Source organism: Ciconia boyciana, chromosome 3 (genome assembly GCF_034638445.1).
Source record: "Ciconia boyciana chromosome 3, ASM3463844v1, whole genome shotgun sequence".
In the NCBI taxonomy this organism is placed as follows: Eukaryota; Metazoa; Chordata; class Aves; order Ciconiiformes; family Ciconiidae; genus Ciconia; species Ciconia boyciana.
The window spans coordinates 76,388,568-76,402,709 of NC_132936.1; the positions used below are offsets into that span (position 1 = coordinate 76,388,568).

General features: G+C 44.1%; 1 protein-coding gene across 1 annotated transcript in view; it reads left to right on the forward strand.

The window, feature by feature from the left end:
* The window catches only part of SLC22A3 (solute carrier family 22 member 3), a 29,558-nt gene extending 16,772 nt beyond the window's left edge, over positions 1-12,786 (forward strand). Inside the window, exons 5-11 of the mRNA XM_072857958.1 lie at positions 806-923; positions 6,291-6,388; positions 6,527-6,741; positions 9,986-10,094; positions 10,339-10,451; positions 11,872-11,971; positions 12,729-12,786. Of these exons, the coding sequence (XP_072714059.1) occupies positions 806-923; positions 6,291-6,388; positions 6,527-6,741; positions 9,986-10,094; positions 10,339-10,451; positions 11,872-11,971; positions 12,729-12,786 (811 nt within the window). The remainder of the gene's footprint in view (positions 1-805; positions 924-6,290; positions 6,389-6,526; positions 6,742-9,985; positions 10,095-10,338; positions 10,452-11,871; positions 11,972-12,728) is intronic.
* Positions 12,787-14,142: the final 1,356 nt, after the last annotated feature.

Below are 14,142 nucleotides of genomic sequence, written 5' to 3' on the forward strand. Positions count from 1 at the left end.
GAACCCTGCTCTGCTCCTGCTTAGCCCAGGGCTGGCTGTTTACCCAGTGACTTGACCAAAGTCTGCTTTTCCCATCAGCCGTGGGACCCCACCTTTAACTCTAATTATGTACTCAGTTCAAGCCTGAACTCGCTCTACAGGTCCCATGAGTTGGGCAGTGCAGCTAATGAGAAAGCAGAGCACTGTACTGTGGTGAACATCTGTCCCAGTGGAGTGCAGCTATCCTGTGGGCTGGATCCAAAGAAACTAATTCACATACCCTTTTCCTGCACATTGTTTCCTTGAACATTGTCTGATGTGAACTTTTAAGTTGTGAATCATCTTAACCCTAGGCTAGCAGAAACTGAAACACCAATCAGTAGTACGGCTTTGTGTTCAGTTTATAGAATATGCATACATTTGAGTGTGTGTGTGTCTATCTTATAATGATACAGGTATAATTTTCCTGGTCTGCCAGTACTTGGTACTACATGTGTTTTAGTATTGACTTCCTTGGTGTCCTACAGGCACCTTGTTTGCTTGTTGGTTATCATACTTTTGACATCCACTGTGCAAATACATTAGTTAGATTTCTTGTTTTTCAGCTTTGCAGAGTATTGATATAGTCTATTTTCTTCTTTCTTGCCCACAAGGATCAAATATTTTACAGGAGACTGATTGGAAAAGCAGTCCACAAGAGTTTCTTTATCCCAAAGACTGAAAAATCAGTGTGTTGTGTATTAACACAGGCAAAAGGCAAATGACTTTGGTTTACTTATGATGTTAAAGAGCAAAACCCTTATTTATGACTTCTATGTTCTTACAGGGTGGTTCCTGAATCTCCACGTTGGCTCCTGACACGCAAAAAGGGAGAGAAGGCATTAAAAATCATGCATGACATTGCAAAACACAATGGGAAATATCTCTCACCACATTACTCAGAGGTACTGTCATCTGTTTAAGCTAGAGGGTTTTTTTCTAAACTTTCTTAACCTTTTGAAGGTTCAGTTGTGTTAAAATGCATTCTCTTTATGTGATGGGCAACACTCTTGAAGTGTCACACCAGAACAAGATTGTCAGTCTCAAACCTACTTTGTAAATTGCAAGAGGGAAAAAGTGAACTGGCTGGAAAGACATGGGCTGAAAATAGAGGTCTGCAAAACACTGAATCAGGTCTTTCATTTGCAACACTCCTACTTTAAAAACTTGTGGTAAATATCAGAAACTAGCCTGAGGGCCAATGGTATTTCACAGCAGCTGCTGTTTTAGCTGACAGAGTGAGTGGAGACAGCAGGATCCATTCCATGGCTCCTTTGCTAGAACTTCCTTTTACAACTCAAAGAGAAGATGATGTAAAAAATCAGAATTTAAGAAGATGATGTAGAAAATTGGAATTATAAATTTGCTTCCATCCCAATAGGGGGAAAATATGCCCCAAAATTCAAAATAGTGGAAGTACTGTCGGAGATCACTATTTACAAAATAGGACCATATATTTAGAATTACAGTCCTTTGACAAGTGGTCTTGACGGAACTGAAAGGACTGATGCATTTCAAATGACACTGTCATGTCATTGCAGCGTTTTCCTTGTTCTGTGCTGGGTAGCATTGCCTGACTCCCAGACCATGTTTACTGTGGCGTTGGCCTTATGGTTCAGTGACGACAACAGATGTGGACAAGGTTCCTGTTCTGTAAGAAACGAGGTCTGGAGCTTAAGTGCTAGTAATGTTAGAAATCATTATTTGAACTAAGGAAAACACCTGCAAATTATTAGCACACAGCAGCCCAGAGGTGGCATACTGAGTACACTACAAGTATTTCAGAAAGAAATTGTGATTTTCTTATTGAAAATAAATGACCTACATAAAATGTCTGTCTATCAGTACACAGTAGTATCCTTTATGCCTACATACATGCATACGTATATACATTCATTTTTATACATATACAAAATTTCATTTTTATACATATATGAAATTATCATGTGTGACTTTTAACTAAATTTTCACTGAGACTAAAGGCAAAGACTTTGGGATGGCAGTGTTTGGAGGGGACTGATGTGTCCCATCCTGTCAGGAAGGGACATCATGATGTGTGTGCTTTATAACAGGTGGTTGCAACCTGGGTTCCCACAACTTGGTATTTTACCTAGGTCTTTCTCATTGCTTTTCTTAAGCAAGGGAGAACCTGAGAATTTAGCCCAGCTTATCCAAAAAAGTGGGGTTACTTCACCAAAATCCTAGATTATAATTCTGGATGAAACCCAAGCAGTAATTATTGGTGCTCTTCTGAAGCACCAGATAGCTGTTCCCAAATCCATAAGGTTTTATTTACCTGGTGAGAAACAGGCTTTGTAAATCATCCAGTCAGACTAAGCAGCTCTGCTTATTCAGGACCATTCCTGCTATAAATATAGACCTTGCATGAAGTGCATACAGGAAGAGGTATGTGGCATCAGAAGGAGTATAGTTGATTTATACCAATATTCCATTATCTTTCCACTTCATTAAGTACATGTTAATGACAGTTCTGGCAAGGTAAAGTTCACACAACAGGTTCCACAGAGAAGCTGGGCCCTAACCTATACTGTGCCTCTCAGGATATATGACTCTGGACTAATGATTTTGTAAAGTCCAAACTAGACCTATCAGCAGAGATGAGTATGCCGAAACATACATTTCCACAGTCAGCTGTTTTATTCATAAACAACTTGTTCAAGTGCCATAATGCTGCTATAATGGAGTTTCTATGAATGTTATGTTGCTCAAGGGAGCACAAAAAGATTAATGACGGGGAGGGAGGTTTATCAGGGGAAAAAGTTATATAGAACTTCCTTGGCCAAGAAATGGGATCTACCGAATAAGACTGTTGTTCATTAGTGAAGCAACATGACAGAAGGAGTTTTGATGAGCAGTAACAAGCTAGGCCAGCAATTAGTGAGCCATTTTTCCAATGGAAGCCAAGGCATCTCTGTGATACCAGCCAAGGTCAGGAAATCACCTTCAGCTGTCCCACAACGCAGAATGAGCTTTGCTAGTCACGTTGGAGTAGCATCTTACACAACTGGAGGACTGCAAACTGAAACTGGTGGGAGAGAAACAAACTGAAAAGACTGACTAAGGAGAGAGAAAAGGGTAAATCCACTTATTGTTCTTGGCTGGGGCATGTACACCAGTGAGATTCCCCCGTCCTGGTCAGCATTAGCCAGTGCCAAGTGTGGCCTGAGACACATAGCAGGAAGGTTGTGCTGCTGCAGCTCCCCTTCCACGTTTAGCCCTGTGTTCCTATACCCGCTTCCCCTCTCTAAACATCAGCATTTTCAAAGTGTCACGTCAGAGTGGAGATGTGTGTCTTTCCCTGCTTTTTGTTTTAAATTGTATTATTTTTTTTTCTTACGTGTCCCTGCTCATGACCCTAAGCCACTCACAGCTGCACCAGATTAACCTCCACACATCCAGATTTGTGCTGGATCTGTTCCTGGGACCTTTTTAATACACAATGTCTATCATCCTTGGTGCTGTGCCCAGAGGAGAGAGAACATCTCCAGGAAGTGCGTTAGTCGTGGATCAAGTGTATTTCTCACATTAACTCACGTCAGAATTCACTTTCATGTAGCAACTCCAGAATTTCAGGCAAGGTGGTGGAGGTGTGGCGGGACAGGGACAAGAAGGAGGCATTATCTATCAATGCATTTTGGCTAAGATTTTCCAATATATCTGTAACAATTTCATTGGCCAAGTCCCTTACAGGGCTCTGGATGTAGCAGCCTTGTGTTTTCATTGGCATGCAGAAACCACAGATTACCTTTGTATGAAAACAGACAAACATTTGCATCTTTTGCGCTGTGAGTTACGACACTGGTACAGTTCAGCTCTGTCCAGCACTCATTAAATTAATTGTAAATTATAAATTATTTTTTCCAGTTGCTTGTAATTATCCTAGCATGTTTTTTTCTTCAAGCTAATTTTTTTATTCTTGGTCTCTGTCCAAAAGCAGAATGGACTGCAACCAGCTGAGTAAGAGCTGCTTCTTAAGAGAGTTGTGTGTCAAAAAACCCTCTCCCTTTATATATATATATTTTTTTCTACAACATAGATATAGCTAGACATATATATTTCTAGTATATATTACCTTACATACATATGTGTTATAGACATACATGGATGCACTGTCCTGTGCAGAATTAAGCATGTGCAGAACTATATGTCTGTGCTATGAGGAATCTTTAAAAATTATTGCAGAAAAACTGATATGTAATTTGGTTGGACATAAAAATGCTGAAGAAGTTGGTTATAAAACTTCCTCCAGAGTTTTCAGATAGTGTATCTTTGGAAACATGGGCCCTGTCATTGAATCCCTGACTGCACTGATGTGAATAGCAAAGCTCTCCTTGACTTCAAAGAACAAAAAGAGGATTTTTTTCCCCACAGAGTTGACTTTCCACGGTGATTTTTTTCTTCATCCATAAAAAAAATGCTCAGTCATGTTTGGGGTTATTATGACTTTACTAAGACATAAAAGTACATAGTAGCAGCCATGCTGAATTTATCTTTAGTCCTTTGGAAAACCAAACCCATATTTGCACAAAGTCACAACTGATGGCTCGCAGCCTGCTCTTATAAACAAAGTCATGGCAGCCTTATAACCATAATATGAGAGAGTCCAAGAACAGAGCAGAAACCCAGCAACCTCCGCCTGCCCCACAAAGGGCTCCGACATGCAGCAGAAGTGGCAGTGCTTTGAAAAAAACTTCTGGCTCTGGTTACAGAAGAAAAGCAAGAGGGACTAGCAAGGAAGTTCAAACAAATGTCAGGTTTCTCAGTCCACTTACAATGTTTTGCGTCACTCAGTTATGAAAAAGTCATGCGTAAATACATCCAGCCAAATCTCACTGAAAAACATCTGTGCTACCTTATGATATGAAAAACAAATACAGGGCAAAAGGTTTGGGCATAGCCCTGGCTGAGCTGACCAGACCCTCGGGCAATGCCTTTGGCTTTACCTGTGTTCTCATCACAGATCTGCATGTTCCCACGTGCTTCGCAATCCTTTCACCCACGTCTTCCCACCGTCCGGGATTGTTTCCTTGGGCAGCGGGTGCTGTGGTTGTAGAGAGGGGTTTACTCCTCTCTTTGCTCTCTTAGGCCTCCTCACAGGAGCAGGGGCAATAACTGAGTAAAAGCGGCCAGGTGGCCCGAAATCCTCCTAAAAAAGGCGCAGCAGGTTCAACCCCATGTTTCCCGCAGATGCTTTGAGAGCTGATGGCAATCCCAGCCATGGCTGCCAGTCTCACAGTTGGTTCCTGCCTAAAACTATCTCTGCCTTCTCTTCCTCATCTTCCTCACCTGCCAAATGAACACACGAACAAAAGGGCTGCCACCTGGCTTGGACATCATGGCCAAAAACTGCTGGCCACAGTTAAAAACAGCCACCATCAATGTGCCTAAACCCTTTTTGGCCCTGCTAATATTCTGGCTCCACAATATCCTATGGCAATGAACTCCAACGTGTAAACACAGGCTGTGTGAAATCCTGCCCTTTTCTGTTATTGTTAAACCTTCTAACTAATGATTTCATCAAGTGCCTCGTCGTGACTGCATTGGAGGAAGCTGTGAACATTTTTACTATACTTTTTTTACTATATTTTGTAGGCAGTATGAGGACCATTAATTCATACTTTGCAGGATTTTTTTTCTTCCAGGGTAAAAGGCATGTTCAGCACAGTGCTTGTGTATTTTAAGACCCTCTGAATTTCACCAGCTGAGCATTTTGTAGCACCCAAGTGCCTTCACAGATCTGCTCTTTCTCTCACTCCTCTTTTCTTCCTGCTGCCCAGCTGTGCCACCAGCCATGTTCCCAAGCCCATTGCTGGCTGCTCAGCCCCTCTCTCCCTGCTTCCCACAGCCCATCGCTTTGCCCATGGTCTCCTCCTCTCTGTCACCTCTGGAGAAGGCAGCTCTGCTCCCAGTGACCCTGACATGACCATGACTGCTTATTGCCTTCCAAGAAATTCCAGGTCAACCTCTCTCAGTTTACAACGAGGAAATAATTTTTCCACTCTCAAGTCAAGACTGGGTTTTTTTCTGATTTTTGCACAATCACCATTAAGGAAAGCCCACAGCTGTGTCCACTTATAAGCTATTTCCCGTATCTGCACACTGCTCTGGAGTGCTAAAAGCAACAAGCTGGCTTATCAGCACCTTTGCTCGCTGGGCTGCAATATTGCTGAGCACCGTGGTTACACAGAAACTCTGCCCCAGCACCCGCCTGACCCCTGGCAGCTGACTCTACTGCTTATGTTTCTCCTCAGATCACTATTAGCAATGAGGAGGTCATCAACCCCTCCTTTCTCGACCTGGTGAGGACTCCCCAGATGAGGAGGAACACACTCATCCTGATGTATGCCTGGTGAGTGCCCATGCCAGTCCAGCTTGTGACGAGGGCAGGGGATTTTGACGAAAAAATCCCTTGTGACTTTTAGGGTCTTTCCAGCTGCTTGTAATCATTTGTTTGCCTCGCAACTTTTTTTTTCCCTTTGCTGTTTAGGTTCACAAGTGCCCTGACCTACCAAGGGCTTGTCATGCGCCTAGGAATTGTCGGAGGAAACCTCTACCTAGACTTCTTCATCTCAGGAGCTGTGGAGCTGCCTGCCGCTCTCCTAATTTTAGTGACAATTGATCGCATTGGCCGGCGCCTTCCCTTTGGAATAAGCAACATTGTGGCAGGAATTGCATGCCTCATTACTGCCTTCTTGCCAGAAGGTAATTCCCTTCCCAAAGTCAGGCTCTTGAGGTCAATGACTTCTCCCTGAAACCTCTTAAGCAAGGACAGCAGGCCACACAAACCTGTAGATAAAAGTAAAAATTGTCTGGTGATGCGAGCAGCACCGCAGCCGTGGAACAACATACCTTGTTTGCTTATAGATTGCTCTGGGATACGTAATGGTCGTATCTTTGATGGGTGGTGAGCAACAGCTGGGTGTAGTCTTAGCAAAAATGTGTATAAAGGCCCTGTACTTTTTTTGAAGGCAGATGCAAGGGAATAGTATACAAACATAAAGGGCAAATACATTCCCTGACTTGGAAGACACTTAATGATGTAAGAAATCACTGATTTAGCTGAGGCAGCTTGGTGGTCTTCTCATTTGCAAATAAAGTGATGCAAACCACAACACAGTGTAGGGGCTATGGCAGACAACATGGAGATTGTTGCCCTGCCCTCACCCTCCCAGGGGTTTGGACAATGTTAAGGGGTTGGAGGAAAGGTATGGCTTTTGATTAAGTCATTCTTATCTGGTTTCAAGGACAACTAAAAGGTCTGATATTGTGCACAGGCTTCCCAGCACTCCTATCTTTTCTTTAACTTGTTTTCCCTCCTGTGTGTATTTTTTTTATCCCCGGGGAAGCATTTGGAGGTGCTCTGAAGCGAATGTTACCACATCAGCATGCTTTGCCTTAGCGTGGCTGGGAACCAGCAGCTGAATGGGCATTAGAGAGGCTTATTCCTCCCCAGGGGTGTTCCTGTCAAAGTAAGGGACAGTCCTGGCCAGCCTTAGAGGTTTTTGTTCCCAAAGTTATATTGTGGGGCAATCGTTTTCCTAGAGAAAAGCCATGAGAAGCCACTTCAAGAGTATGACGTACCCATGAAAACAGGCAGGTTTGTGGTGAGTGCAAAATGAAATCCTTCAAAGAGGTGTGTTGGTTCACCTCCATCTCAGTTAAGCTCCCTTTAAAGGGATTCCTCCAAAAGTACTTAAAATTAATACCATATGCTTGAGGAGCTTCACTGCTTTAACAGAAGCAGAAGCGATGGGAGAAGGAAGTGGAGAGGGAAGATCAACGGCCTGTTCCTGGTGCCAGCACTGGTGGCTATGTGACCGTGCCCTGGGATGTCACATTGTCGTCACTTGTTTGCATTCATTGGTCTGATCACTGAAGCCCATGAGGACTAACTCTGCTGTCCTGGCAGATTTTCCCCAGGTCCCCACTGCTGTGTGCCTCTCAGAAAAGCCGCCACATGTCGAGCAGATGCCAGCCACCCCGTGCTCCTGCGGCAGCTCCCCCGATGCAGGGCATGGCAATTCAGGCGCAGAGGGTCTGGTTACCGTGTCATCTGCTGACTTTGCCAGTATTGTTCTCCACCTGTTAAAAAAGTACAGAGCACCCACTGGGACAGCAGGGGCTGGGGACTGTTGATCGCCTGGAGCTAGGGCTGTTGTAGGAGGAGGAAACAAAGGGTGGCACTGGGGAATTACTCCTGCAGGACACCTGCCTCTAGCGCTTTCACGTATTTTGGGCCACACCATATGCTAAGCACAGTGCAGCAGGTCTGGGGTTACAGCAGGAGCATCATGTGGGGCTGGTATGGCTTGAGTGAGGGGAGAAAGCGGTGGCCGGGGGGGGCAGCAGGGTGCTGCCACCAGCCTGTTCTCAGTAGTGGTGAAGTGCTGAGGGGACCTTGCCCAGGTGAGGACAGGGCAGCCTGGGGGTTAGATACTCACAGGTGGGACACCTGAGGTCCACGTCCTGTTTTCAAGAATGGTCTGTTTATATGGATGGAAAAAGCTACAGCGGCAGCTTGTGAGAGCTCCGTCACGCTGGGGTGCTCACACAGTTCAAGTCCCCTGGCAGAGGGAGGAGGCACACGGACGTCACCCTCACCTCGGGATGAGGACTGAAGGGGTGCCAGGGAGACAATGTGGATTTGTTTTGTTCTTTCCAGCCTTTGCTTTTCTTACAAGTGTTTGAAAACAGAACTTTTCAGGGCAAAGGCAGTGTCTCGCAACATGGGATTAAATTTGCTGGGCGTTTGTTTGGTTGTTTTGGAAGGGAAATAACCCCAAGCATCTCATTTTTTTGGTTCAGAGCAAACTGAAATGTTTTCTTGTTCTTCCTATTGAAGTTTTGAGAAAACACAATCACTGCCAGAGCCCTCTCCAGTGGCAGAGCTCCCCTTCGTGCCAGGTTCAGGCTTGCTGTTTCACTCACCTCCCCGTCTGCCCAGTCGTGGTTAGACCATACAGGCGACCATCCTCTCCCAAGAGCATTGCAGAAGTGCTTATTGAGTTCCTTGTGATGCTCCTCCAGAGGCTGTTGGGTCTCCAGAGTGGGCAGTCAGACTGCTGAGGGGTTGCACACGGTGAGATGGGATGGCTCTGCCCTGCGGCGCAGATGTGACCGTCGCACACTCCTGCTGATGTATAAGGGCTCCCCGCTGACGTATACAGGGCAGTGGCTGGGCACCAGGGCTTGAGCGGAGCCCGGAGAGCGGGGCAGAGCCACTGGGGCAGCATAAGGCCCCTGGGCCAGTTGTGCCAGGTACAAAGACAAGCACCAGGGAAGAGAAGGGGGAGAATGGCCAGTAGTAGCATTGTTAGGATATATGTGTCTAATGTGCAATGGCTAGACAAATTATGAAGTGTAGTTGGCCTGCTCTAGGCATCATTTTACTGGAGCATCCCTGGAGGTATTTAAAAGACATGTAGATGTGGCACTTAAGGACATGGTTTAGTGGTGGACTTGGCAGTGTTAGGTTTGCGATTGGACTTGATGATCTTAAAGGTCTTTTCCAACCTAAATGATTCTATGATTCTATGTGCCTTTAGAGGTAGCTTCTTTGTAGTCAGAAGGCTTTGGGAGGTGACTCAGTGGTGTTTCTTACAGCATAACATCCCTATACAAACAAATGCTCCTTTCCAGAGCACAATTTGGACATCGTCTTGGAAATTTGTAACGTTCATTCTCCCACCCATGCTGTTATGCTCTACCAGCATCTTGAATCAATCGACTGGAAGTGATTTCTGATTCTCCAAAGCAGCCTCACATGATGCTGGAAAGCAATAAATGCCAGTACAGATCGATATCTACAGCAGTGGCCTTTCAGTCTGATTTGCACTGATCCAGTGTTTCTGTGACGTAGCTTCTGCTGACAGGGCCTGGGGCTCTCAGAAATGCTCTGCTGGTGCAGCAAAGCACACTTCACCCGGGTTTCTTTTTGAATGAACAGATATCCCATGGCTCAAAATGACGGTTGCCACGCTGGGAAGACTGGGCATCACCATGGCTTTTGAAATTGTCTATCTTGTGAACACTGAATTGTACCCTACGACGCTGAGGTATGTCGAAAGCTCCCAAGAATCTTTCAAATTTTCCCTCTGCTTTTCCCAATTGCCTATTTCACTGCGGTTTAGTAAAACTTGGTTTTCTCCAGAGTTTCGTAGCTGAATAGCCACTGCTCAATGTGGATGGCATATACTGACGAGATAATTTTGGAGCTAAGTCTACATTCTGCTCCTTAAACTGCTGGTTCATCTGTTTGGTAGCACCTCTCAAATACCTGGCGTTATTTTTCTTTTGCAGAAACTTTGGTGTTTCCCTGTGCTCGAGTTTGTGTGACCTAGGTGGGATCATAGCCCCGTTCCTGCTTTTCCGATTAGCAGCCATTTGGTTGGAGCTACCTCTCATTATTTTCAGTAAGATTTGATTTAAAGTGTACTTTTGGTTCAAATATCCTCCTCCTAACAGAGCTTTTCTTTTGGGGCAAAAGTGTAGTGTGTGGTCTCATCCGCCCCTCAGACCAGCCCCTCTCAACCTTCATGCCTAGAGCAAGAGGCTGAACAGCAAATGGGTGAAATGCGGGTGATTTCACGGTATGCTATGGAAGAGCTCAGGTCTGCTTGGGTAACTTGGCTGAAGGAGCATAAAAGAAACTATGTGAGGTGCTTTAAGACTGAGAAACCTTGCTGCTAAGTTCTCTAATTGCAGAGAAGTAAGCTTAGTCTCCCAAGAGTAGAGGTTAATGTCCTTTAAAAAATAGTTGGTTTGGGTTTTTTATACAGTTATGACTATGGATGTTGTATTAACCATAACTTCGTATTCCCATCAAACTCTTTTCCTCAGTTGCATTTTGGGAAAAAAATTAGCCCTGTAGAGTAATTCTGTGGAAAAAAAATTAGTTATTTCCAACAAGGAAATGGGAGTTTGTGGCTAAACCAGGCTTCCAGGAGATACGTATGACTGGGAAGAAAGCAAAAGGGATAGGATAGGATAGAATAAGAAGGGAAATTAGTGTTAATGACAACTTTAGCTGAAAATAAAAATGGAAAGACAAGTGTCATTTTAAGAGATTACCATTATTCCAAGAATAGACATATATAGAAGTATGGTGCTCACATTATCTAATTCTGAAATTCTGCTGCTGCTGAAGGACATATGAATTCCCTCTGTCTTGAGTAAACAGCTACAAAATCAGAGAGGATCAGAGAGGACTGTGCAACAGTGAGGGAACATTTTACTTTTTGCTCCAGCCCTTCTATTTTTGACTTATTACATTATTTAGATTATATCTATGCAGGAAATTATTCCAAAATAAGCATTCCTGATGAACTATTTCAGATTGGCTCTGTATCTGAATGCTCTTTCCCAAGAATGAATTTTTATTCTGAATCACATAATCTACTTTGGCCATGGATACAAGAAGAGAGTATTTCAGGAAAATCTCAATGGTCTCAAGAAACACAGATGCATCTACGTGATAGAGCCCCTTGAACAAAGGCAGATTTGTCTTATGTGAGAAATACCATCCTGGTTCCAGTGCAATTAGTATGCACTTGCCCATGTTCACTTATCTCAGGTTTTTGACTTCTAAGATCTCCCTTTTGGGTCAATTCAGGCTGCAAATGAACCCCTAGCCCTCAAGTTTTTTTCTAATAGGTTAAATTAATGTATCATAAAGGTGATTGATAAGAGTAGGGTAATCAGAAATAGCTGTTGTGCTTTAAAAATCTCACTCCAACCTTAATCTGCATAAACTTTCCTCAGTGGACAAACCCTGAAAATAAGAAAAGTAACAATTTTCTTATTGCTTTTGTGTTTCTTCAATGTCCATTGCAGGTATTCTCGCAGTTGTCTGCGGCCTCCTAGTATTGCTTTTACCAGAGACAAAGGGAATCTCCTTACCAGAGACGGTGGAGGATGTGGAGCAGCTTTCAAGGTATGATATGTATTTTATTACTTTTACTTGGGTGAGGTTTCCTGAGGGTGTTCTCCTCTAACCTTATCAGCTGTCACAAATTATTGATGTTTGCCAAGTGTCAAAGTAAATTCCCTAGTCACGTTGATGTTATGAGCAAGTGGTATTTTCTTCAATAGAAACGTGAACTTTTCAGTACCACTAAGGCAGGTTGTTAAAAAAAAAGGAATGGGGATAGAATCTGTATTTTTCTCACAGACACACAAAGTTGTCTTGTGCACCTCTAGAAGCAGAAGGTAATAGTGTGCAAGAGAGAGACTGCAAAGTATAGCCTGCAACTCTCTGCTCAAGAAAACCAGCCATTACCTCAATCAAAGCATCCTGTGAAGAAGGGCCCTTGATCATGGGAGCATTTCCACAATTTGTGAAGTCATTGAGAAGTCACGTACAAGATGAAGTTATAGCTGAAGAGTTGTAGGCACAGCTTTCCCACTCCTGGCACATGGCAAGCCAGACACTTCACTGTGCTGCAGGCGTGCAGGGAACGTTTACACCTTGGCTAAATTTCTTGAGGAGCTAGCGCTATACATTAACGTTTCAAGCAGTGGCTTTGGATATCACATTAACAACTTTTGCCTGCTTCAATGTACAAACTAAAGAAAGAGGAAATTTTCTATACAGAAAGTGAATGTTTCAGTACTGCAGCTTGGACTACAACTTGGACTACATCTTTTCCTGTTTCTTTCACCCTTATACCCTTCTCCCCTTGTTTCTTCAGTCATTTTGGTAAATGTGGCAAGAAACAGAAACACCAGGACACCAACTCTTATATTTGACCTTTGAAGGACAGCGCCGAGCAAAGAAGCATGTTCCCATACTGGGAATTTGCTCTCCCCCTGCCACCACTTCAAAACTTGCTGCAGAGTATGGATTAAACTCCATGTTCTTCTTCTAAGCATAAGGACGTTTAAAACAAGCAGTGTATTGTTCTATAAATATGGAATAAATTAATTTTTTTCTGAGTATGCTGTTTGTAGGAAGGGAGCACTCTGTGGTTCTTGATAGAGAACAGAACAGCTTTAAAAAGATGCACTATCCAGCTCAGTGAGCTCTTATTTATTTCTTTATATATTTGAGCCATTTGTTTATTACTGTTGTTAGCATATACCTTTGGGTGGGGAGGGTTTGAAATGGTACTGCTTGCTTAAAATTTGGATGACTTTGAGGAGGAAAGGATGAGTATTTCAACCTGTTCTCCTTTGTCCCTGGAGAATCTGGACAGATAGAAGATCTGATGGCTCAGGAAGGAGGGTGCTGATCAGGGCAGCCCTTTCTCTGGTTGGGAGGGATGGGAATCAGAGGCGTGCATCAGGAGACCCTCGCCCTGGTCTGATCCTCTCCCCCAGTGAGCCTCTGCCACAAAAGCCCTGCTTTCCAGCCTGTTCAAGGGCTTTCTGAAATGTGGCAGCAGTACTCATCCTCCCCTTCCCAGGGCTTTATGTAGGTGTCACATCCTACACAGGGCATTAGCTTTGCAGGTCAGCACATCCTGCTGCCCATTGGTGCCTCCCCCCCTGACCCAGCTGGGGTTCATGTGCCACCCCATTGTCCTGTCCCCTGGCCAGGGACCCCCGTATCTCCAAAGGAAGGGCTTCTGCCTGCTCTCCCCTCTCAGGTGCTTTTCCAACCTTGTCTTTCAAGAGCATGCTGATTTTTTCCCTTCTAAAACATGCTCTCTGCCCATCCCTACAAACCAAATTCCCTTGCCCTGACCACTGCCAAGGTGACCTGCAATTTCTGTCTTCTGTCCATTATTATTTGTCATCTTTCTGCCTTGGAGATAAATTACTTGGGTTGTTAACAGGGATGTTAAGCTGTCTTGGGAAGATGAGCAGGGATGAGACAAGAGCTTTGGTTATGGAGGGAAGCGTTAAATGGTCCTGGTTGTTTCAAGCTGACCTGTAGCAGAAGTGATTGAATCTGTAGCTCTGCAAGCAGATAGCGGGGAGGACAGCCTGCCTTCCCATTCAGCTGTATGACCTTCTTCATCAAGCATTGGGTCTTGACCACTGACAGGCAAGCAATACGCTCCTTACAGTGAAGGACTTGAGAAGCTGTGGTGTTCAAAACGTATCCTGTTACTAACAGAGAATTCAACAGGAAAAAGAAAGCCACTGAGCTCTTGTGAAGGG